This window comes from Penicillium canariense, assembly GCF_028826845.1.
Source record: "Penicillium canariense strain IBT 26290 chromosome Unknown utg000002l_segment0_segment0, whole genome shotgun sequence".
NCBI classification, from domain to species: domain Eukaryota; kingdom Fungi; phylum Ascomycota; class Eurotiomycetes; order Eurotiales; family Aspergillaceae; genus Penicillium; species Penicillium canariense.
The window spans coordinates 2,448,586-2,472,828 of record NW_026622729.1 but is presented as its reverse complement, the minus strand read 5'-3'; the positions used below and the strand labels follow the sequence as shown (position 1 = coordinate 2,472,828).

The window sequence follows — 24,243 nt, the reverse complement described above, 5'->3', positions numbered from 1 at the left end:
GATCTGATGTGCTCTCAGCCGAGACAGCAGATGTCTAATCTTCAACACGCCGGAAAACACAGTCCTGGCTGGCGTCGATCTAGAACGAGTCGTAGATCCAGATGCCGATAGCGAGAGAGAATCGAATAGCGAATGTCGAATGTCGAATTTCCTAGCCGATCGGTGTGGTCGTGTTGGTGTCGGTCCAAGTATCCAACGGGGACGTTCGGAGACAAACGGCCTCTACACGAGTTGTCGCAAACGAGGTCCAGGCTGAATGGAACGGCACAATCTCCGAAGTTGATACCCCTGGCAAATGGAATAGTTCCCTTTCCGAGAGTCGGGAGAGATCAAGGGCGAATCACTGCGGCAAGGCGATGTCGCGAAGAATTAATTATTAATGAATATTCGGATCTTCGGGTTGTAGGCGTTCCTCTTCCTCTTCCTCTTCCTGTTCCTTCTTTTTTTTGGTTCCGATAAGAGGGTTGTTTGGTGTCGAGGTTTCCAGTCCAAGATGGATCTTTCCTAGCACAAATAACGTAGCGAACGTGGTTCTCGTAGCAGCAAATAGCGAGCGTAAGAGCGAACGTGGTGAGCGAATGTGTGAGACCTTCAAGGTGTCATCATAAGGGCCTTAGCAATAAGAGGAAGGGGGAGAGGAGGGGAGGGGAGAAGGAAGCGAAGCAAGGACGGCGAAGGGTTAAAAGTAAGCCATATACGAGCGATGATTATTATTAGCACGGGCAGGTCAGAGTGCAATCCCACCGGGCGATGGACTATACTCTTCCTGGTCAGGACACGCTGGTGGAGGGGGAGTGTGGACAGGGCCACTAGGGCCACGAGCTGTGGAGTCCGGGAGTGCGCTGGGACAGGTGCGAAAGCAAGAAAAATAAAATCAAATATCGATTTTGGGGTTTTACTTTTAGAGAAAAATAAAATAATATTGGGGGGGGGGGGAGGGGGGTTGGTCCACCCTTTCGCCCCCAGCAAGTCAGACCAAGGGACTAGTGGGAAATCGTGGCGGGGGATGCACAGAGCAGCCGATGTCGAACTGGGGACCGGCAAAACCTTGGCATCATCATACTTCCTAAGGGCCCGTGGAAGCGGTACCAAGGGCAATAAACGGGAGAGCGGTGGGCCTTCCTATCTAGATATGGCACGATGGGATGACCGAAAAATCGAGTGACACGGTCTAGGGTCTGGCATGATGGTCCTGTCCTTCAGCTGAGGGGTACGCAGTACATCCTTGACCTACACCTCCACTAACGTAAAGGTCCTAAAGCTGGCTAGGATAGGTCCTGGTGCATCGCAGACAGCGTACACCGACCTACGAGGATATATGGAGGAGTAGCGGAGGAGTACTCCGTCGACTACCGGTGCATAGTAGCCACTTCGCTCCGCCCGGCGTGCCGGAAATCCACTAGAACACGCCGGTGGTGGCCTTCTGGGGCGTCCGACCGGGCAGATCCAAAAGATTAAAAATCCTGTCAGCGTTGCGTTTACTCTCCTACCAGGACCGGAAAACCTTGGAACCGCTCGAGTGATATTCTATTGTTGTTAGTAAGTCCCGGCGGTAGAGAATGTCCATGGATACAGAAAATACAAAAATACGAGCCCAGGCGACTAGAAACAAAGTCCTGGAAGGTGAAAGCTACCCCGAATAAGCGCCAATCTGGCGGCCTGCGCCGCGAGGAAAAGTGGATCCTCTCGAAGGTTGACCGACATGAAAAAGACGAGAGAAAAGGGAAGGAAAAAAAAAAGGAAGAAAAGGCAGGATGCTTCCCCGAGCGATACGGAGTACGAGAGTTGTTATTTGGATTGTGGCTTCAACAACAAAGATAGATCCGATCCGATCCTCCTATCCTCTCACTCTGTCCCGATCCAACTCTGTGCACAGCCTCTCGGTTTCGTATCCCTGGTATGGCCCTCACAGCCCAACTCCAGTAAACCAGACCTCCGGACTCCGGAAAAACAACCAGGAAGGGCGGAAAGGTTGTAACACTATCCATGTCAACTGGCCTTCCCCTTTCATGGCCCAATCATGGATCTGCAGTGGCTTCCGAGGCCCCTCGTGGGTTTCCCCTTCCAATCAACATTGTCGGTGTGAAGGTATAATTAGCAGTGCATCCGAAGTAGCTTTAGCTCCCGCCCTAAACTGCGAGCGACTTAGCCCCTTTCCATCCCGCCCCGGCTCTTGTATGCCACGGGGTTGCTGGTTTGCTATGAACTCCGTCCTGCGCCATACTTCGGAAGTGCTGTGCTCACGGCTTCACGTAGATAACGTCCTATCCGTTTGTCATCCCTCTGGGGCACGGGTTTTGGGTCGCGCCAAACTGGTGGAGAAAGTCAAGCCCAAGCCTCCCACGCTTTCCTGCCAACCCCCTAACGGGGCAGAAGACCCTGCGTGTCTATTGTTCCCAATTTTAATTATTAATTCATCCCCCTTCGTCTGCTCACTGGGCTCCTCCAGATCATTGGCTTCTGAGTTTTCCCCCCTGCCATCATCCGATTCGGCCGACCAGCTCTACTCGTTCGCTTCACCCCCTCTCTCGTGTGTCATGATGCCATCATGCGGGTCATTTTCCCCCCCCCCCCCCCCTTCCGTTGATCCCTCACGCGCAGCGCCCTCGAGGGGAATCATCACCTACAGCAGTCGATCCGACACACGAGGCGGGTATGCGAATCCTTTTTCTTTCCTGCGTCTGCGTGCTGTGACGCGCCCTGTCCTCGCTACACATCTCCCCTATCGCTCACGAGCAAACCCCGGATATTTCCCGTTTCAGTAAAGGCACGAACCTTTACGCGGTCGACCGTGACCAAACATTGGTTTCGAACTGACGAACTGCGCGCTAGAACGCAACTAGGTACACAGATATTTGAGAGATTCATAGCTTCGCATTGACCGTCTCGGTACTCCACTTCTTAACCGTATTTGTCCGATCAGGATGATCAGGGTGATTGTATAACCGGCCTTAAAAATGGTGAGGAGCATCCGTCGTATTCGGATTGACCCGAGCGCATCCGACTATCCTGGCCCTATTGAGTCGTGTGCTGTTCTCCGTCCTCCGTCCTCCGTCCTGACTTCCGACCTAAAGCTAAACATAGCACACCTTGCATCTCACCTGACTTGGTAGCCTGATGATGCAAGGGTGTGGCGGATGTGATTGGAGGGCTGGCGGCTGGCCAAGGGCCCTAAACCTGGTTGGGGCAAAGCTCTCCGTGACCGACCAAAACCTCATCCTCATCCAACCTCAGCCTGCGCCCCACCGCACCAAACCCTGGACCCGTGTTCCCTTCGACCCCTGCAAACGCGACGGTATCATTCCCACTCTGCACTGTGACCTTGCTCTCCCTCGACACCGGTTTCTATTTCCAGCGCTCATGGACTGGGAGCAGTGACCAGCCCGGTACCATGTTTCTTATTCTTCCTGGTACTATATGCTGCGGTTCGCGAAGCTACCGTAACGCTTTCACACGCTGCTGAGGGATTGTCATCCCAACGGTTCACGCGCCAAACAACCCGGACCTGCCGATCGTGGCGGGCCCCCAGACCCTCATGCGCCGTGATGGCGATCCTCGAGGTCAAAATTACCCGAGGCCCGACTCCCGCATGGATAGCATACGGAGTACATGAATTCGAATTCTGCGGCGATGACCAACAGAGTCCTCACTGCAGGTCATCCATTGGCAGCAGTCAACAAAGGGTGTGTGGCTGGTGCCACGATTGCGTCTCGCATGGGTCAGCGGGAGAAGGAAGGGTGTCTGTGGTCCGGTCCTCCCGTGCAAGGGCTTCCGAGCAGAAGAAACGCCCAAGATGGGGTCACTGTAGGTAAGGACCGTACTGTAGTTACTTTCGGACGACGCGACGACCGGTAACATCTGAAGATTGGTTCGCGGCGCAGTCTATTCTTCAGCGCGATTGGACTACCCGCGCGAGGGAACCGGGCTTAACCGTGCATAACTCAATTCAAAAAGCCCACCTAGCGTGCCCTGTCGTGCATCGCGCATCGCGCATCGCCAGCCACCACGATGCCGAGGTTCCTACGCGCACCATCCACTGCAGACGGATAATCTGGCAGGAGATGGATCAGATCTCTCGGTTCTGCACAGAATGGGTAAGCAGCCGAGTGTTTGACACACTCCGCGATTTTGCCACGTTGAAGACATCCATGGTGGACACCGAACTATACTCGAACCGGTAGCATTGTGTGCGAGAGAATTTGGTTCGCAGTGGATTATCGGGGTTGCCGAACTTCCCATCCTGCAAATAGCAATATATGGTATACACGATACTCGGCCTATCCACGGCACTGGCACCGGAATTCCTGCGCTCCCCGGTTCGTCATCGGGTTAAAGTGACGGTAGATCGCGAGGATCAGCGAAATCAAAGCTTGGGATCTTTCTGATCGGCAATCGCTTCGAGAGTTAGTGAACCCCGGTTCGTTCTTTCCCCTCACAGCGCTTACTCTCCGTTCCATCCTTGAATATACTCTTCAATGTTCAATAGTCCCTAGTGAGTTCCCCCATCCTTGTAAACAACCCCCTTCGTAGATTGAATATTCATCTCCCGCAAACAACCCCCCATCCCAACCCCCCTCCCGGCAAGGAGGGAAATGAGATAGTAGCCCCCCGGTATCAAATCCCAAGCATCCCTTGAACTGCTCTTTGATTTCCGCCTGTCCGGAGTATAGTAGCCTGGGGCCCGTGTTTGATCTCCAGGCAAGACGGGGAGCGTCTCCCCTTCCCTAGGGCGTTTGGTCCCTGTGGTCGGCCAATCCTCGGAGGCCTTGCCTTACCCACCCGCCCGAACACAAATGTCCCCGACAAAAACCTGGGCCGATATATTGGCGATCGCGGTTCGCACCCACCATTCGCAGGCACGAAAATACCCCGATTCGCCCGGTAGGGATTCCCACCCACTCGCTGGTCCTTCCGTTTGCACCAAGAAAAGGAAAATAAAGATAGAAACCGAACTGAAAAATGAAAAATAAAAATAAAAATAAAACAGAGATGGGAGAAGCAAAAGATAAAAAAGCGGACCCGCCGGACCGTGCGGTGGGTGCGGTACAGTCTTTTCAGGGTTTCGGAGCACTAACCTTCTTGAAGCTTCTCCGTTCTGCTTGTACGCCGCGGTGTGTTTGTCCCTAAACTGGAGCTAGCACCCATTTTTAGCCTATTTTTGTAGTTAGTACGGAGGAGTTAGTAAATGAGGCTCCTGCCAAATTGTCGCAATCGACGGCCACTCCGGATTGGCATTCTTGGCGGATGCTCCACGCTCGATACTAATTATCGGACCTATTGCCATGACCGTCAACTTAATTTAGGGTTCGCTGCAAGCCAATCTGTGTAGCAATTATTGTTTGCATCTAGTGCTAGGCAGGCACGGGGGCAAAGGTTAAAAAAAAAAACTATAGAGGCAAAAATTGAGATGGCTGGGCGTGTATGGTTGGTCTCTAGCTACACTATGAAGTACTCCGTGCTCCGTGAAGACCTTCAATTAGGTTTCAAGGGGAGGTCGATCTCAGTCTCAGTCTCAATCTCAATCTCAATCCCAATCTCCAATGCCCTCCCCCGGCGGGAGAGCCTTGCATCCAAGTGCGGATGGGATGGTGGCGGTCGCTGTGATTAGACTGAAACCATGATCAGCCTTGGGCAAGGGCCCTTACTGCCTCGTCTACCTGAATCAACGCCAGGATTGCGGTTTGTCATTCTTCATTGATCGCTGCTTTTGTCTCGAGCGGGGTGTGGAAATTCTGCAGCCCTGAAACCTCTCCGTATCTTGCCGGCTCGCGGTGGGCCCCAATACTACAGCGTGCGGTGGAACCCACCTTTTCCCTCGAGACTACGGGTCCGGGCCACCCAGGCACATTCTCTGAACCGGCGCATTCCATCCACTTTGAGATTGGAGTCTTGGGATCATTTGCTGAGCCTCGCGGGTGGCCTGGATAATGAGGTCTTGGCAGCCTTTTGTGGGAATAGGGCAGTGTGGGAGCACGCGTTCCCGGTGTCAGTGAGGAGCATCTCATTCGTCCGGGTCAGGCTTTTTATAGGGTACGGGTCACTATGTCATGACCACTTAACGTGTCAGACGTCTCGGGCTAGGCGGTACTCAGCGCTAGCTTCAACCTTCGCCTTGCCATCTTATGTTCAAACTAGTGCGCTGTGCGCTCACGGTTTCTTGTCGATCTCCTAGTTGACCATTCCTTCCTTGGCTGTGTAGTGCCAGCAATTTGGACCACTAGATATTTCTCTGGAAGTAGAGAGCGATGGCTTCAAGTCACGAATGATAGTTCTATCAGCTGGCCTACTTTCGTTCGGCCGCAGTGCGCCACTATCTATGCTAGGAACTTTGTCATAGTTTGCTGATATTGAGGGAGGACCTTAATTTAGCATGCAGTAGCTTAGGCTTGCGAGGCAATGTAACCGGCTGACTTCTCTAGCAAAGATGAGCCCCAAGCTTGGTTGATGGGAGTTTGCGTCTGGAGGCCCGTCGTTCGATATCGTTACCTCTAGATGGGCGCACGTCCTCATCGCCCGATCTATGGTGGGAGTGATAGCATGCAGGAATCGAACTTCAGCATCCATACAACCAGGCTAGCCCAATGACGACCCCCCATTCACAGCACGCACGGGCATTGACCGACATCCTTGATCGTCTCTCTGCCCCTTTCCGTGCTCCAAATCCAAGACAGCACCTCGTCAGTGCTGGATGTTTCAACGCGAGCAAGATCATAGGAAGGGTTTCACCACCGCAGCTCTCCAGAAATATTTGGAGGCATGCTCATTCAGGGCTTGTCAGCCCTGGGGCGGGGCGCCACCCACTTTAGCAGCGATAATCCCATCCGCATCCTGGTTGGAGAGTAGGAAGAAACGTGCAAATCATGCTCAATGCGTGGGTTGGTGGGAACTGTAGTGCCAGAGGCCACACCACTCCGCACATGGAACTTCTCTTGTGTTCTCCATACCTACTCCATATTCTGTGTCGATCTTCGCTGGCGTCGGACGGGCTGCTAAGCCTGTCCCACGTCCTGGATCAGGTCTTCAGGGCACGCTACCGAGAAGTTAAAAAGTTAAGTTTAGTGGTAGCCCGCGTACCTAAGCATATCAACTTTCCCTTTAGGAAGCACATATTCATGGTTGGGAGATAGCATTTGGGTGGCTCAGGGGTTGTGAGGCAGATATCCCGGGCTATTGAGTATACCCAAAGGTGGCAAAAGTATCGATCTGATTCGCGGCGTGGATGACCGCTTCGGCATGGTTTGAATTCCACCGTCTACGAAATCGATATTGCGTAGGACTGATGTCAATTACTAGAGTGTTGAGATCTTCATAGTGGAGCTAGGGTAACATCGGCACAAGGGCTTTCTATGGATCGGCCGTTGACTTGCACGACGTGCACAATATATATTTCTCCGAGTCGGGGCTAGTACCTACTACATGCGGAGAAAGCTTCCCCCATGGGTACGTAGAAAACTCTCCTAACGACACTAACTGAAGTCAAAATAATTACCCGGAAGCCCATGGAATTTACCGATTTCTAGAAAGAACCAGGACGAGGAACAAAAAAAAAACTTTGTCCTGCTCGATCGATAACACTAAACCGCCGAATTAGTTCGCAGCGGTCGGCCCCGATCTTCCGCGCGTGAAACCTCCGCCGAATTAGTTCGCAGCGGTCGGCCCCGATCTTCCGCGCGTGAAACCTCCGCCGAATTACGACTGTTTCAAGTTGATCCCTTTGAACACCCGCCCCCCCCCACTATACTCCGAACTTAACCCCATACCAAACTGTGCCTCCACCTCTAGGTACCTATCGAAACACATCCAGACAACTCTGAAGCGAACTACTTTTAGAGAAACCCTGTCCCGCTTCGCCGATCCCTCGTTCAATCGTCGATTCGACCAAACAGGCACCGACATCATCAACCCGCCTAGGACCACCTGCACTGCCGCTCCAAACCACGGAATCGACGCATATACAGTCCCAAATGCCCCAAGAATCGATAACAGGCGACGTGATGTTCTCCCGCTACAAAACACGTGGTGGAGCGGATTCCGCATTCCAGCGTACGAGCTAACCGATCCTCCGGTGGAGCATACAGTAAGTCGCCCGTTGCAGCAAATGGGCTCGTTGGCATTCCAGTTTGTTACCTGTCGGGATCCCGGGCCCCAAATCCACTCCGTCCTTCTCTGCACGTCCTGCCTCTATACCGCATCCAGTTCGCCCGGGCACACGCTACTTGTTAGGCGGTGTGCGCTAGTCCAGTTGCCCAATGGTGCCACCATGCCTGATCTAACAGCCCACTCCTTAGCTCCTCCATCCTCGTCGAACCCCGGTACCTTTGCTCCACTTGATTTTTTTTTCTCACAGGGCAAACGGGACCCAACCTCCCACACCCCCTCACAGCAAAGATAGTAAAGGTGAAACGGTGATCCATTGACCCTGATCCTTCTGGGGGCCGGCGCACTGTTGGCACTGCCAAGTCCATGAACCGCTCTGCCAGGGTAGGCAGCAGTCCCAATCCCAGTCGCAGTGCCCGTCTCCATCTTCAATCCACGGCCTCAACAGAAGAGGTCTGCGGAACCAAGTTACTGCCAAGTCATGCTGGGACCTCGGCTTCGACCGTTATGTTAATTTTCATGGCATGACCCAATTGCACTTGCACGGCCGTTCACTCGCTCCGCCCGACCTCTGCAATGTGCTCATCAGGCAATATGTGCTTTGGTTGATTTCTTGGCTGCTTAGTTGGTTGGGCTTCTCATAGGCCAGCCCTCACTTTGCGCAGAAAAGACAACGAAGCGAGGACACTAGATGGAGAAAGTAAGAAAGTAAAAAAACCTAAAAAAGAGGAGTGTTGGGCGTTTTCGTTTGCGGCTGGGGTTATGCAGGATCTTCGTCGAAACGGTGTGTATTTGGAAGCGTACTATTCAAGTTCAGCTCGTGCCTGTCGACGCCGACGTCATAGCCAGCGCCATCGCCTAAATTGTAAAGTGCAAAAGCAATAGCGAAAGCAAACTGTGACGCTTCGAAACCCAATCGAGCCAGGACGAATCGAGGACCCTGAATCGGACCCACGAGCGAGCGTCTTATTCCTCGGCATTCCCATGCTCCTCTGCCAACTAACCCTAGTACTGTTTCATAGTGACGAACTGTCTGACCGCTCACCAGTCGACTGCTGGGCACAGCGTAGTCAGTCGTGAGACACAGTGCTGTCTCACTAACGCCCAAGCGGGGCGCATAGGTCAGATCCGCGCTGCTATTCTTAGGGGTGGGAACAAACTCAACCATTTTGAGTTGGTCACTATCTGGAAATTGGGAAGAACGCCTGTAACGGTAGCAATTGATAGCCTTAGCTTTGGGACGTACAGTAGTTTGGCGTTTTGGGCATATGATGCTTCTGCGCTAGATAGAAATTAACTTTAGGCTTGAAAGATAAATTAACGTCGTCCCAAACCTAGCTGGCGTTTCCCCCTGATATTGGGCTCAGCTGGACACGTGGGAGAGCTGGGCATGCCAGGCTGGCCTAATCGACGTAGCCCTACGCGAATCAGATGTGGTGTTTGCGACGGGCGCTTGGGTGGCTGTGCAGCTTAGCTCTTTTGTTTTGGGTTCTAGCGGCCTGCGGCTTTAATATTTCTGTATTCTTTTCGGCCGGGCCGGATGCAACAGTAGCAGCTTAGCTGGGGCGATCTATCTGCCGAAAAAATAGGGAAACTACTAGCTGAGCCTATGTGGACTACCAGACAAGGGTAGGAGCATAATCGCGGGTGGCCGTATACATCGACGCTGACTATGCGAGCTGGTGGCCTCAGAAAGCAGCAGCTCTTGAAGCGGTCTGCAATGCATTGCTGGCCCTCTGGCCCTAAGGATATCTGCTTGATACATGTCCAGCTGACATGAAACAAGGATTGTGGTTGATGGAGGATGAAAAAGCAAATCCAGTGCAAAGACTGCCATACACGAACCCCGAAAGTGGACGCCGCATGAACCCCGAAGGTGGACGCCGCATGAACCCCGAAAGTAGACGCCGCATGTTCCTTTCCCAGATAATGCAGGTAATTCGTGAAAGACTGTTTCCTCCGTCCGTCCCGCGAACTCCGAAAGATGTCAGATAGAGACAGGATGTCGCTTAGAAGATGGTAGAGCTCTCCTCAACAGAGCGGCCATAGCAGACGGGGTAGAGCTTCGACCAGAAGCTGTACTTCTCCGGTCGGTTCTCCATCTCCTCAACCAGCCACTTCGCGAATGGCACTTCTGTTTGGAATGGGTTGGGGCTTCGATACGCAGCGATCTGTTGTGCGTGAGCACAGGGCAATACTAAGGCTGATGCCCATAAACCCGACGCATTTTAGAGCAGGAAGATATTCACTCACCTCGTTGTATCGCAGCAGCGCCTGATAATACTGGTCTGAGAGACCAAGCTTTCGCAGGGTACCTTCGTGAATCTGCTTTGCTGCATTGACATAGGCGTGGGAGAGAGTCTCGCGTTCGGCCGTGTTATCCTCGCCGATGGTAATGCCTCCCGCCATCTTGTGGCGCTGAAAAGCATGGGCAACCTCGATGAGACGCGTCAGGATGTCGGCCTCCCATGTCTCGAACAGCGGATGCTGGAACTCCTTAACGTGCCGCTGGAGGAGGAAGAGTTCACGCTTGAGGCGAGCAGTGTTGGCCTGCAGCTTTGCCATGCGACGAACAATATGGTCGTTGCTCATCTGCAGAGCCGCCTGGGTGGGAGTCTATATGACTCAGTTAAGTATGCGCCACCCAGACGCGCAATGTTCGAGACATACAATTTCGTCTTCAGCAAACCGGGCGTACCGGTTGTAAGGCAGATTGTTGAGGTCATCGGTCATAATAGGAGTAGGGCCAACTCCCCGGGACTGGAGACGAGGCATTTTCCCCAAAGAGTGACTTGTCTTGGGGGTCATGATGGATAAGGAACCGCAAGGAGGGAATAAAGGAGCTCTGCGAAATCAAAGAATGGAATTGACTGCACCCAGCTCTTTGTTAAGAGTGGCGTGGATAGACAAGAGTGATTCTGTGAGCGATGGTGGTGGATGATTAGAAATAACAACGACCGGAGGGGGTTTGTTGACGTGACGTCGTGTTGGTGTCTGGTAGAGAGGTGAAGGCAAGGGAAGGCGCCGACACGCATGAGCACCTGCCAAACTTGAATCTTAGTTTTACCAGTTGTGACCAAATCAATCCTCATTATCTCATCAATGGGTCATAATCATAATGATACTGCTGCTATATTTACAGCTTGCTGCCCACAGGCTTGCCAAAGTTGATCACCAGTTTTCCGAATTGCTTGCCCTGCTTCATATCCTCAAAGAGCTCATCGATGGCTGCGAGGTCATCAATTTCAATCTTCAGCACTCGCGAAATAACAGGGTGAATCTTTTCAGCGGTCACAAAGTCGACCATTTCCTTAAACTCCTTTCGGGAGCCCATCGTGGAGCCGCGAACATCAATGTTCTTGAGGACAGTCGACATCGTGAACGGCATCTTCGGAGAGACGGTCATGCCGTAGACAGAGAGGACACCGCCGGCCTGTTGTGTTTGTGTGAGACGGTGATTTATGGAGGACAGTAGGGCTCGATTCTTTGCTTTCATGATTCAGGAACTCACCTTGAGCAGCCGAGCAGCCTTCTCAACCGAATCTCCACCAGCACCGTCGATGATAGCATCAAAGTTCCTCTTGCCAGAGGGAAGCATGCCCAGTAACTTCTTATCCCAACCCTCCTCCTTGTAGTTCACGCCGCCAGCAGCCCCCAGCTCAATTGCCTTCTGAATCTTCTCCTGGCTGGAGCTCGTCACGAAGACATGAGCACCGCGAGCAACCGCAAAGCGGAGCGCCATCAATGCGACACCGCCGCCAATACCTGTGATCAAGACAGCAGCGCCATCTTTAGAATTCTTGTCGCCAGCCTTGGAGACCAGAGCTCGCCATGCAGTCAATCCTGTGAGGGGTAGAGCAGCCGCCTCCGCGTCGGAGAGATGTGCGGGTGCCTCCTCGACTTCCGACTCGTCAATGGTGATGTACTCCTGGAGAGTCCCCTTATCGTAGACCTTTGTCCCTCCCATGATCCGGTATCCAGTCTCCTCCTCCGGTCCGTCGGGGGAGTCTTTCCAGCCGACGCCGGGGTTCAAAATCACCCGCTTGCCCTGCCATTTGTCGGGATTCGACACATTGGGACCGGCGTCAACCACGAAACCAACCCCATCAGCCAGAAGAGGAACGTCGAATGTCACACCGGGGTACAGGTGTTGGCGGAGGAAGAGGTCGCGGTGGTTGAGTGAGGCGGCGGTCAGCTTGACGAGCAGCTCTCGCCCTTGCGGGGAAGGCTGGGCCAGGGTGCGCAAGGTAAGGGGATAGTAGACCTGGCCCGGCTTGCCGGGCTTGCCATCAATGGGCGAGATATACACGGCCTTCGACATTTTGATCTTGCCTGTTGTCGATGTCTCTTCTGACCAAGTTAGAATCAAGTTATGAGGTCACCCTCCTAGTTGCTGGTCGGTGCGGGGATGCTGATCCTTATCGATAACCGAGGTATAGGCAGTGACAACTCCGGAATTACACTCAAGCGACAGGACGGATGATTGATGTACCGGAAACGATGAATTAGTTTCAAAGACTTTGGTGGATATGCCACAAGCTCAAGTGGGACAGCCCCGACTTTATGTTGAATTGGAAGTGGGAGCTCCCATCGCATGCTCATCGGGACCTCGGCCCACGGACGAGCGGTCTACATTACTAATTATCATAGGGATCAGCAGTGTGCCCGTCTCCAACTTGGAGTAAACGACATCTTGGAAGAGTCGAAGTGTATCCCAAGGATTGGATATACATTGTAGAACGGAGAACATTCCGGATTAAGGATCTTCGCGTCCCCGCAATTCGACAGGCCCGCATCCATTCCTCCCGTTAAAATCACCATAGTGTGCCCTCAAATTTCTTTGATGATTGAATACTGCATTTGACTATCACATAGCTCTGACTACTCTGAGCCTATAGACTAACACACTGGCTGGATATTCGCTATGCACTGTATTACTGGGGCGATACCTGCTGGATATATTTATTGGACGCATGAAGTAATAGGAGGATTGAGATAGGAAAAGAAATATGTGTTTGGCATGGACAATCCTCACAATTGGATATGGTCATCTTTGACAACCTGAGTGTCTCCAGAATTTTAATTGAGAACTAAGATAAGGATATATGCCGCTACCTATGGATGGTGGATGTCTAACATGGTATATACGACTAGGTGAAATTCAGGCACTATTCAAAATATTCCCAATCCCGGTTCTTCGGCCTTCTTATCTTCCTAACACTGGAATCCCTGCCCCACTATGCTTTTTCAAGAGGGGGTTTAGCCGTTCCGTACAATGAAAATCAAGATAGGATGGTTGTGGAAATAAGATAATGCGAAAATTGACCACGATGTCTCCGATGAAAGCGGCATCCCAGTTGTGACGTACCAGATGAAGAGACTCAAGAATTCCGACTATAACTCGAGGAGGGGTTTTCCTCAGAGGATCGAAGTATACCAAAGGTGCAAAACAAAGGTGCTACAAGTCCAAGTTTTGGGAATTTCCCCGGCGGGTTTTTACTTCGAAATGAAACTGGTACCGACTTCGCCCCATAAGCAGTCAACTCCATTCCATTCTATAGCTGTTATAACCTAATTGTCAATTTCTCCCTTTGCGAGTCCTCTTTCACGAACCAAACAGAATTACGACACCCCCACTCCATCAGGTGGCAGTAGAAAAGCAAGGGAAAAGCCTAACCCTTCGTGAAAACAGCAGGGTGCCCATGGCAAAAGGGGCCGCAAACAAATAGGCCAGGTTGAAGCTCATTTGGAACCCTTTCGTCTCCCGAATCAGCATCCGCTGAGCCTTCTGAGCCTGTGTCGTCAGTAGCCTCTGTGTCGGAGGACGAGTCATCCACGTGAGCGTGGCCGTGATTGTGTCCGTGAGCGTGGCAGTGGAAGCAGAAGAACCGAGCTCGGGCATCGGCTCCAGGCGAAGGCGTACGGTGTCTGATGGGGCTCGGAGGTAGAGGCGATGCCCGAGGGGGTTCAACATGCAGATAGGAGCAGTAGCAAGCCCTTGGACCCACGGTTTGCGGGTGATGGTATTGAGGGCCAAGCCCCACCTTGTGCATGCAGTGAGGTGAATGGGGGCAATGATGGGCATCTCGGGGAATCTGTCCGTTCGTGCCCCAATTCGGCGCGCTCTCGCATTGGTGCGGCAGCTCAGCAGGCTTGGGCGCCTTTCGGGCATTCTTGCCCTGCTGCTTCTTCGTCTGAGGCACGGGCACAGGTACGGGTGCTCGCCCTTGACGCGCCAAGTAGCAATGGGGGCATTGCGCGTGAGTTCGAGTCGATTTTGACTGCTCTGGACTGCTGGCCGGAGGGAAGCCGTTTTGGCCCCTGTGTGCCCTGCCTTGCGCAGCACGGGCACGCCGTTCAGCTGGCGGAGTTGTTGGAGCAGAGCAGCGAAATGAACGCGGGCTCATCGGGCAAAGCCCACCACCTGGACCATTGACAAAAACAGGGTGGAACTGCTCATTGCGAGGAAAACCGGGGAAAGAGCGCATGCCTTTGACCTGGTGGAAAAGGGGATTGTATGGATAGTGTGCAGACGCCATTGTTGAAAGATGAAGGAGCTTTCTACAATGAGCTATGTGGGAAGCTGACGGGAATTATCAAGAAAACAAGAGATAGGTGGGAAGAGCACAGGAGACAACTGGTTGCCTTTGGACGGGCGAACAAGAACGGAAGAAAGCGTGTAGACAGTCTTGCCAGCAAGAGTAACGAACGGTAGCTTTAGCAAAGGAAGAAGATTAGAGGGAGCGGATGGAGGTCAAATATGTACTGGCCGCTGATGGCCACATCTACGAAAGAGTTTCACACATGGTCCCTTCATGTTGCTTGCAAGCTGAAACTATGAGTGACCATATGTCGAAAGCCCAGCTATATTCTCTGTCGAAAGCATTGTTGTACATAGCTATTAGAGTGGAGCAAACCAGTCCGTTCGGGAGAGGGGACCGACGTCAACAAATAAGTTTTATGCAGGACGACGGGTAGGGAAAAAAACAATTCTCAACCTAGCCAGAATCTAGGCCAGACCTCAACGGAAAGTCGATGGTCGATTGGATCCAAGCTCGAACAAGGGACGGATCCCGCGGCCATGGCGGGGGCTGGGGCTGAGCCTGAGGGGAGAGAGGAAGGGATAAAGCGAATCTGCAAGTATCTCCGTGCCTGTGGGAGGGATCTCATTCTCTTTTCGTGTGTCTGCGTGTTCGTGTGCTCTTGTGTCTGTAAGCGGCAAGGGCGACAGCATCAAAGGCCGCACGACACGTCGAAAACAGGCCAATCCAATCCAACCTTAACCGTTTGAAAGCAGTTGTGGCTCCCAATGGCCGCCTGGGCGTGGGGTTAGTGCGATAGACGTGTATTACCGGTAATGCCACGCCCACAGCTTGCTGGACCCGAGCCACCGGATGCATAGATGCCAGTCGACATCATCACTACTGGGAGCTCTGGGTGCCCTGCAACAAGCAACCTCAGAAGCAGAGGCCATATAATATTATAAATACTAGGGGCTGTTGAGTCCTCTGCCTGTGCTATTCCCTCTTCAAGGCGATTCAGGCCATCGAGGGAGAGAAAAAGCGGGCTCTGGGAGTAATGATGTGTGTGGTGGGTGAAGCCACGACTCGGTGGACTCTCCTGGGGCCTGCAGCGAGTGGCTGGCGGCTGGAACGTGTAATTTTGGTCACACTATTACTGTGTATTAAATTTCTCCAGGTAGGGTGGCCACGCACCTCACGCGACTCCCACTGTTCCCAATACACGGGTTTTTCGCCTCGGGCCGCTTATTGCCACAGCCCGCTAAATCCATTTTTGCTCTGGAGAAACCCAAGCGAAATCGAGTTTCGATCTCTTCTTTCTTGTCGTGACCTTCTTAGTCTGGCGCTCGCATTCTTCTACATACACAACAAACCCGCACCCCTCCTCACTCTCTCGAGTTCGTCGGCTTGACTAGCGTTCCGCTGTCTCATCTCATTCCCGCACTTCTTTCAACCTCATCTCTCGTGTTTTGCGTTCTCATTCCCGTTCGCATCACACAACTCGCACATCCGCCACTAAAAGTCTCGCGACGAACTCTTTTCCTCAGCATCGGTTGTTTAGTGGGGGATCTCTATCCGTCCAGATCAGCCTATTACCCATAATGCCTACACCACTTCCTTCGAGTTTTGCCTCCGCTGCGGCTGGTAACACCCAGGACGCAAGCCGGAGAGGGGATGGGAGCTCCGGTGGAGAATGGTATGCAAATACAGCCCTGTGCGCCCGGACTTGGGCACTGAGTGCTTCACCGGCTTGATTTCGGTGCCTCTGGCTGCCTCGTCGAGCCTCAATTCGTCGCGAGTGAGATATCCGATGCTAACCTTGGATTGCCCTTCAGGTCTCGATCCCGCATGAACGGCGCCACGCAGACCTTCCGGCGCCCCTCGGTGGCTACAAACCCTTCGCACACTCGGGAGAGTAGCCAGCTTGCGTCTGCCTCGACATCCACTGCCTCCGGGACCTATATTCCCCCCCCACATGAGCTCAAATACGCTGTCTGGTGCGCTGCGGAACGGGGAAGCCCGATACTCCAAGGAGCAACTCCTAGACATGTATCGGGCGCAACGGGAGGCGGGATCCTTGAGTAAGCACGTGGAGGACTACTTTGTGGCTGACTGGGATCCTCACACCGTGTCAGCCCCCGTGAATGGGGCGTGGGGAAAGCGGGATGACCACAAGGCCTCCGCAGGGCCCGAGGTGTGTTGGGACCATGGCGGGCAGGCGGAGCCTTTGGGATTGACTGATATGTCGGATGGCGAGAAGGAGGTTGGTCCCATCTCTGGCGTGAACCGAACATCCGTGTGCCGGGTTGCTAAAAAATATTTTCCTGCAGTTGTTTTCTGCCTCGGTCAATTCCCCTCTGAAGCCGCCACCCACGAACGCCGCGAAGGAAACTACAGGCACAGGAACTGGAGGTCGTAAATCGTCGATCTCTTACACTCAGGGTCACATAAATAACTACAGCACCTCCTCCCCGAACGCTGCCCGCCCGGGCGCTCGTCGCCGGGAAACTGGAGACTCGACGGGCAACCCTATGTCCCCTACCGGAACCAACACTCGTTTCTTCCGCGATGAAGCCAATACCTCTACTCCTCCTCCGTCTCTCCTCCGTCGCAAGACCGATTTCCGTGAACCGAATGACAAAGACGACAAGGCAAAGGAGGGTGCCCCCGAAGCTGCTTCTCCTTTCGGCACCTTGAAACGCAGCTCCACCAATCCTTTGAATACGACCATGGGGGGACCCAGCTCGCCCTGGGGCTCTGCGTCGGCTTCGCACAATGCTAACTTCTCCCCTATGGGTGCCTTCGGTGCATTCTCGTTGGGGTCGAACACCGCGCCGACTCCCACAGCGGAAAAGAAACCTGGGTTTGGAAGTCTTCGCGGAGAAAGCAGATTCAAGGGTCTTCTTTCGAAGGACAGTTCGGAAGACATTGCGGCCTATGCGAAGGACAAGTCTCTGGGCAACCTTGAGCGACTCGCTGAAGACGACAGTGATAAGCGTTCGCAGTCGCCATGGGGAGACGCAGTCAAGACGCGTGCTAGCCGAAGTGAGACGAATCCGTTTGATGAGCCTCGTAGCGGCAGTGCTGCTCTTGGCGGTTCTCAAGATGTCGAGGCTCCGCTTCAGGCTGACCTGGGATTCGGCGCTTTTGGCATGACCTCCAGCATCCCAGGTTTCCGCGAGCTGATGCAAAGTCAAGAAAATTCCCGGAACCCCACTCCCAGCCTACTCCAGGGACATGAGCCCACCAGCCCGACCAACACGAACCCTTACCAAAGCCCCCACGGGGATCGCACTGCAGACGCGGAGGATGTGGACACCGACGGATCGGAGATTCAGCACCCGCAGCACGCCGGCCTCAGTGGACTGCGCGACCCCTCCAACCCATTTGGATCGATGAGACGTGTCGGTTCGGGCATGGATCTTCCAACGGTTGACCGCAGTCAGAACTCCAGTGCTAATGCGAATCGACCCTTCTCGGGTCTCGGTGGCTTGGGTGGTCTTTCGGGCCTTGGCGGGGCTTCTGGTTGGCCTTCGAGCGATGCCATCGGTACCCCGACCCGTGAGCGTTCAGCCTTTGCGGCTGGCTTCGGCGATCCTATCTTTGGTTCGATGGGTGGTCTACAGTCTCCAAGCCTCTCTACGCTTGGAGGTGGCAGTCTCTTTAGCCCGCATGCCGGTCTCTCTGGTACGGCCAGCATCGGTCGGTCAAGCAAACTAGGCGCTCTCTTTTCTGGAATGGCCGAGGAACAAGGCCGTCCGGATTCTGTGGGCTTTGAACAAGTCGATCTTCAGCAAGCGGAGAAGGCCGGGCAGGCAGGCAAGCCTGACTCCAACTCTGCTTCTCAGACCCCTGTCTCCGCTGTTGGCTCTCTCCCTGCCAATCTCACCCACGACCCAGCACAGGTTCCCACTCCAGGTGGGGCTGTTTCGGCTGCCCAGCAACGGACTATGGTCATGCCGGATCGGATGCGCTGGATCTACCGCGACCCGCAGGGCAACATCCAAGGCCCGTGGACCGGTCTTGAGATGCACGATTGGTTCAAGGCTGGATTCTTTAGCCCCGACTTGCAAATCAAGAAACTGGAGGACGGGGAATTTGAACCATTGGCTCAGCTGGTTCGTCGCATTGGCAACTCCCGCGAACCATTCCTTGTTCCCCAGATCGGCATCCCCCATGGCCCGGAGCCTACCTCCGCCCAGTGGACTGGTACTACCCAGGGATCTGCTCAGCCTCCGTTTCCCGGCAGCTTCCCCAGCTTCGGTACGACCTTGACTGCTGAGCAGCAGAATGCGCTTGAGCGACGAAAGCAGGAGGAACAGTATCTGATGGCCCGACAGAAGGAGCACCTTGCTCAGCAGCAGGCTATTATGAAGCAGATGCAGGTTCCTGGTGCTCCTCCCTCCCTGCAGCCTCAGCTCCAGCACCAATCCAGTGCCCACAGTCTCCACAGCCAGCCTAGCTTCGGCAGCATCACTTCTCCTGCCGCTTATCAACCTTCTCCGATCCAAGCTCCCATGCAAGGACAGCAGCAATCTCAGGGTCTACCCGGTTTCTTCGATGCCGCTGCCTCCCTCCGACAGGGCGGACTGCCTGGACCTGGAATGCTTGGAACCGAACTTGGTAGCCAAGATCAACTCCCTGCCCTTCTTGAGCGTCTGAGTGTCGGTCGCCAGGATCCGTTCGCTTTTGGTGCCGCTGGTTCCTTCTCTGGACGCCAGCCGGATGGCTTCCTCCATTCCCAGCAGGTAGCGTCGATGCTTCAAGACCGCGCTCAACTGCAACAAGAGCAAGAAGAATTTAATCAGGCCAACCCCGATGATCCCTTTGACCAGCAGGCTCGTGAGGAGCGCCTGCGTCAGTTCCATGCCTTGAGGGCTCAAGAGGGAGAGCTGGGCATGCGCACCGCCGAGGGACTTCCTACACACCCCGCCGCTGCCCTGGAGACCGATACCGAGACCATGACAACCGAAGTCATGAATGAACTGGAGACCGGTGCCGCGGAGCCCGCTCTTACGCTGTCACAGCAGGTCCAGAAGGCTGCATCTGCCCAGCGTCAGCAACAAGAGGAGCAAGAGCAACAGATCCAGGTTGCCCCCGAATCCGTTTGGGGTCCTAAGATTGATCATGCTATGCCGCAGCCCTTCCCTCCGCCTCCCTCTGCGTCTCCTCTGCCTGCCCCCGCCGCTCAGCGCAACCGCCAGAATGTGGCCGAGTCTCTGGCTGCTGGCTCCCGTTCCCAGACTCAAACTCCTGTTGACGCTGCCCCCACTTCCGTTGCGCCATGGGCCAAGGATGCTAACGAGCTGCCCAAGGGTCCCTCTCTGAAGGAGATCCAGGAGGCCGAGGCTCGCAAGGCTGCCCAGCGGGAGGAGGTTGCCGCTGCCGCTCGTCGTGCCCAGCTCCTTGCGGAACACGAGCGTCTCAGCCAGGCTCAGGCCCAAGTTGTCCCTGGCCTGCCCTCGTCGGCCAACTGGGCTAGCTCTGGATCTCCTGCTACGCCCTCTTCTGCTGGTTCGCCGTGGAACACCAAGAGCCAGCCGGTCCCGACCACCTCTGCCGCGAAAAAGACGCTTGCTCAAATCCAGAAGGAAGAAGAGGCTCGCAAGCAGCGCCTGGCGGTTGCCGCCGCCGCCGCTGCTCAGACGGCTACTCCTAGCCCTCCTGCGTCTGCCACCAAGCGTTACGCCGACCTTGCCAGCAAGGCCCCGGCCCCTGCTATCCCCACCGCGCCCGCTGCTGTGGCTTCCTCCGGTGCCTGGACCACCGTCGGGGCTGGCGGCAGGGCTAAGGCTCCCCCCACCGCCCCCCTTGGCCCTCGCACCGCTAGCGGAACCGTTCCCCTTGCTCCTGCCGCTGTCGCTAAGCCCCGCCCTACCATCGCGACTCGCACTGTGACTGCTGGTAGCGTCCCGCAGTCCAACCCTAACCGCGCCGTCGAGGAGTTCACTAAGTGGGCCAAATTGTCCCTGGGCAAGGGCCTGAACAGCAACATTAACGTGGACGACTTCGTTCAGCAACTCCTCTTTCTGCCGGCCGAGGCCGAAATCATCTCCGACTCCGTCTACGCCAACTCCCAGACCTTGGACGGCCGTCGCTTCGCCGAGGAATTCATCCGTCGCCGCAAGCTCGCGGACAAGGGTGTTGTCGATCCTGTCTCCCCCAGCGCCTTTGCCGACCAGAAGAACGGCGGTGGCTGGTCCGAGGTGGCCAAGAAGGGCTCGACGGCCGGCATTACTTCGTCTCAGCAGCGGGAGGAGGAAGACAGCAGTGCCGCGTTTAAGGTCGTTGCTCCCCGCAAGAAGGGCAAGCGGTAAATGGGACTTGGATCGGTTCTCTTTGGGTCGAGGGCATTGAGGAGGGGAAAGCGTGCATCTAGAGGCTGTATTGAGTTTATCCAGCTTGAGCTGACGGGCGTGGGTTTTATCCATCGGTTACGTGCCGCTGATCTGCTCTGAACTGTCTGTACCAACATCCCTTTTTTTAGCAGCATTTATCTGTATTTTGTGCATGTATTCCGCTCATTCGTAGAGGCTTGCCAGAAACTAGTCGCAGTGATCGCGTCTCTGCAGCCTTTTCTCTTCCGCTCTCGTGCTGACCTGACCGCATTGAGACGCCGATCTCTCGGCACAGGGAACTATTACCACTCACGCAGAAGCAAGCCACCTCCAAAGCTGGACCACCATGAAACGCCCCGGTTTGACCCTCTCGCCAAGCTATCTTTCAACGAAATACCTGTCAAATACTTCACGTGTGAAGCATCTACCAAGACCCGCTCCCAAATTCTCCCATTCCGTGACCTTGTCCCTTTCAATGCCAAATCCACCGCCCCCATCAGACCTCCCAATATACTCTTTCTCCACCGCCCAAGATCTCGAAGCCTTTCTCGAGCGCGAACATTCCACAGCGTCCGGCTTCTACCTCAAACTTGCCAAAAAGGCCTCCGGCCTCCAATCCGTATCTGCCGCCGAAGCAGTCGAGACAGCTTTATGCTTCGGTTGGATCGACGGTCGTGCTAATGCCTTCGATGAGAACTGGTGGCTCGCGCGATACACGCCTCGCCGGACCAAAAGTATCTGGTCTCAGAAGAATGTGAACACCGTCAGCCAGCTCATCGAGAGTGGTCGAATGCGACCGGCTGGTTTGGCTGCCGTGGATGCTGCAAAGGCCGACGGGCGCTGGGAGCGCGCTTATGCTGGCCCAGCTACGATTACCGTCCCTGACGATTTGGCGGCTGCTTTGGCGGCGGAGGTGGGAGCGAAGTCCTTTTTTGAGACCCTGAATAAGAGTGACCGGTATGCGGTCTTGTGGCGGGTGCAGACGGCCTCTCCGACTGTGAGGGCTAAGAGGATTGACAATATGGTGCAGATGTTGGCTGAGGGCAAGCGACCTGCTGATTTCACGTCCTCTTCAGTGTCTTCGGAGAAGCGCAAGAGTAAGGAGAATGATAGTGCGCCTGATTCGAAACGGAGCAGTCGAAGAGCAGCAACGAAGAGATAGAAGACGTACAAGAGTCTATCTTCATGGATCAAAGGCGCGTGGATGAGGACGCATATGCCGGTGATTTCAACGTGGCTGTGTGAGATACTGGCAAAGATATTGCATGTATGGAAGGGTGAGCAAGGGCTATAGGCAATGGCAATCCATTCTCGATGGGCGGCTTGAAAAGAGAAGACAAGCTTTAGATCTTACGGACCAAGTCAATGCTGACTCGTTCGCTGCGTGGTGTGGACTATGTGGACTATGTCTTCCATCTTGCTACGCCGTCCGGCGTCGATGCTCTCTCGGCAGACTATGCCAACCCTGCAGTCCAGGGGACCAAGTCCATCCTCCACGCTGCGATGAGCTTCCCAGTTCACCGAAGGATGCGATCTCGAGGATCCACGCGCACCAGGCGACTCGGCACCGTCTAGCTTCCTACTCACCCCATTACCACCTCAACCCATTCCACCCAACCTCCCGTGTACCTGGCATAGTCCCGCTACTTCAGCTTAGCAACTGACCAGTTGTCTGGTAAACCACGGTAATACCAAGGTCGGTAGCAGACTCCGTGACGTCGGAGCATGCATTATGTCGAAACCCGCGGGAAGTTCGGATGGCCGCCACGGAAGGAAGCCGCGCATTTTTTGATTATTCAACACTCCGGCCCTTCTCCCTCGGGCACGATGAATAAACCACCTCAACATCCTCCATCCTGTCGGTTTCTCAGATTCCCATTACATCATTTTCGATCTGCTAGATAACACGAGAATCTGCCAGCCTGAGTTCGCGCCAGAAGCAACGATGGCCGAAGCGAAGCCTGATCCGCCCGCCCCCGCAAGCGAGGCCGCCCGCGCACTGTGCCGGACGATCAGCAAGTGCCGGAGGTGGGCATCCAATAAAGAAACTACATAGCAAATAACATAGCAACTGACAGTCTCCAGAGACGTCGAAAGCAGCTTCGCGTAGCACAGCAAGCGTATCGCAAGCGAAAGGAAACCACGATCTCTACTCTGCAATCTCGCGTACAAGAGCTGGAATCGGGTATCGAAGAGCTCAGTCAATCGTTCCTATCATTCAGTAATCTCCTCTTCGAGGCGGATATTCTCGAGAAACACCCTCGGGTCACATCCGCGTTCCAGCAAATCACACAGCAATACGTTTCGCTCGCCAAACGGGGCTGCGACGAGCCCGAACAAGCTGCTCCGGCTGCTGCGACGCCTGCGACGCCTGCGACGCCCAATACGCTCCTCAAGCCCAGCGCTACACCAGACCTGAATTGGAACTATAGTCCTCTCCTCACCCAACTCGATACGTTGCCGATGGTCGACGGCACGACCCCATTCTCGATGGCCCTCTTGGATGAATGGCCATTCTCGCAACAATTCCCCCCACGCCACCCTATCAAGACCAGGCAGCTCTACCCTTTGGAGTCGTCGTATCGTCACCAACTATGCCATTCTCAGCCGCGCCGAGTCCGCCCTTTAGCCTTCCAACAACCGTATCTCCCAACAGTCTCATGAAGCAAGGGCGCGGGACACTCTCGCATCGTCTGGTCCGCGAATGTTACGAACGTGGATACCGCTTGTTGATCAACTCGGCCGGGGACGAACCAAGTGTCCAGGAAATATTCGGAAAGCCATTGAATTTTGCTGAGCGCAACCGCTTGATCTCCCTTTTCTATGCGGCCTTGCATGACGAAGTCGGAGATTTGATTGAGCTCAGAACAAAAGTCCTCAGCTTTATCCAATCGATGAGAAATAAGTACTCGCACGAACAACTCGCAAAGTCATCCCGAACGTGGCAAATAGTCCTCGAATCCGACGCAGAGGAATGGTTGGACGCGAGTGGGGTGCAAAGGCTTCTACAAGAAAGAGGGATTCGCATTCAGGATCTTACATCGCCGCTTGCCAGTCCCCGATTCCACTCCTCACCGCAACTGAATGTGGCGAGCTTTATTCAACGTGAGTTCTCCAGATAGTCATCTTTATTCGGTTGATTAACACTGTGCCAGTCCTCTCTCACGGCCCTATCTGTGTTGGCCGTGGGCCAGCATTCCGGAGGCGTGATGTTGAGAGCGCGATCCGCCTTGCGACCTCGGACAACCCTTGGTCCTTTGATGTCGCATGTGAAATACCGTAAACCC

At 54.4% G+C, this 24,243-nt stretch overlaps 9 protein-coding genes across 9 annotated transcripts; 5 read left to right on the top strand and 4 right to left on the bottom strand.

Moving 5' to 3' along the window:
* Window positions 1-3,630: 3,630 nt before the first annotated feature.
* On the top strand, window positions 3,631-4,181 carry N7482_004091 (uncharacterized protein; the record flags this gene model as incomplete). The annotated part of the gene is made up of 2 exons (XM_056686216.1): window positions 3,631-3,808; window positions 3,964-4,181. 2 exons carry the CDS (start codon window positions 3,631-3,633, stop codon window positions 4,179-4,181), a joined length of 396 nt encoding a protein of 131 aa, XP_056544958.1.
* Window positions 4,182-8,857: 4,676 nt separating this feature from the next.
* Window positions 8,858-9,265, bottom strand: N7482_004090 (uncharacterized protein; the record flags this gene model as incomplete). Its single annotated transcript, XM_056686215.1, has 1 exon — window positions 8,858-9,265. One exon carries the CDS (start codon window positions 9,263-9,265, stop codon window positions 8,858-8,860), a length of 408 nt encoding a protein of 135 aa, XP_056544957.1.
* Window positions 9,266-10,106: 841 nt separating this feature from the next.
* N7482_004089 (uncharacterized protein) lies at window positions 10,107-10,905 on the bottom strand (the record flags this gene model as incomplete). Its single annotated transcript, XM_056686214.1, has 3 exons — window positions 10,107-10,268; window positions 10,351-10,713; window positions 10,768-10,905. The coding sequence occupies 3 exons, from the start codon at window positions 10,903-10,905 to the stop codon at window positions 10,107-10,109; spliced, it is 663 nt and encodes a 220-aa protein (XP_056544956.1).
* Window positions 10,906-11,233: 328 nt separating this feature from the next.
* On the bottom strand, window positions 11,234-12,418 carry N7482_004088 (putative alcohol dehydrogenase; the record flags this gene model as incomplete). The annotated part of the gene is made up of 2 exons (XM_056686213.1): window positions 11,234-11,530; window positions 11,609-12,418. The coding sequence occupies 2 exons, from the start codon at window positions 12,416-12,418 to the stop codon at window positions 11,234-11,236; spliced, it is 1,107 nt and encodes a 368-aa protein (XP_056544955.1).
* A 1,351-nt stretch (window positions 12,419-13,769) lies between these two features.
* N7482_004087 (uncharacterized protein) lies at window positions 13,770-14,636 on the bottom strand (the record flags this gene model as incomplete). Its single annotated transcript, XM_056686212.1, has 1 exon — window positions 13,770-14,636. One exon carries the CDS (start codon window positions 14,634-14,636, stop codon window positions 13,770-13,772), a length of 867 nt encoding a protein of 288 aa, XP_056544954.1.
* Window positions 14,637-16,219: 1,583 nt separating this feature from the next.
* N7482_004086 (GYF domain-containing protein) lies at window positions 16,220-20,935 on the top strand (the record flags this gene model as incomplete). The annotated part of the gene is made up of 3 exons (XM_056686211.1): window positions 16,220-16,332; window positions 16,485-16,881; window positions 16,949-20,935. The coding sequence occupies 3 exons, from the start codon at window positions 16,220-16,222 to the stop codon at window positions 20,933-20,935; spliced, it is 4,497 nt and encodes a 1,498-aa protein (XP_056544953.1).
* A 496-nt stretch (window positions 20,936-21,431) lies between these two features.
* On the top strand, window positions 21,432-22,118 carry N7482_004085 (YdeI/OmpD-associated family protein; the record flags this gene model as incomplete). The annotated part of the gene is made up of 1 exon (XM_056686210.1): window positions 21,432-22,118. One exon carries the CDS (start codon window positions 21,432-21,434, stop codon window positions 22,116-22,118), a length of 687 nt encoding a protein of 228 aa, XP_056544952.1.
* A 203-nt stretch (window positions 22,119-22,321) lies between these two features.
* Window positions 22,322-22,531, top strand: N7482_004084 (uncharacterized protein; the record flags this gene model as incomplete). Its single annotated transcript, XM_056686209.1, has 1 exon — window positions 22,322-22,531. The coding sequence occupies one exon, from the start codon at window positions 22,322-22,324 to the stop codon at window positions 22,529-22,531; it is 210 nt and encodes a 69-aa protein (XP_056544951.1).
* A 370-nt stretch (window positions 22,532-22,901) lies between these two features.
* N7482_004083 (bZIP transcription factor) lies at window positions 22,902-24,239 on the top strand (the record flags this gene model as incomplete). Its single annotated transcript, XM_056686208.1, has 4 exons — window positions 22,902-22,984; window positions 23,035-23,535; window positions 23,586-24,061; window positions 24,112-24,239. 4 exons carry the CDS (start codon window positions 22,902-22,904, stop codon window positions 24,237-24,239), a joined length of 1,188 nt encoding a protein of 395 aa, XP_056544950.1.
* Window positions 24,240-24,243: the final 4 nt, after the last annotated feature.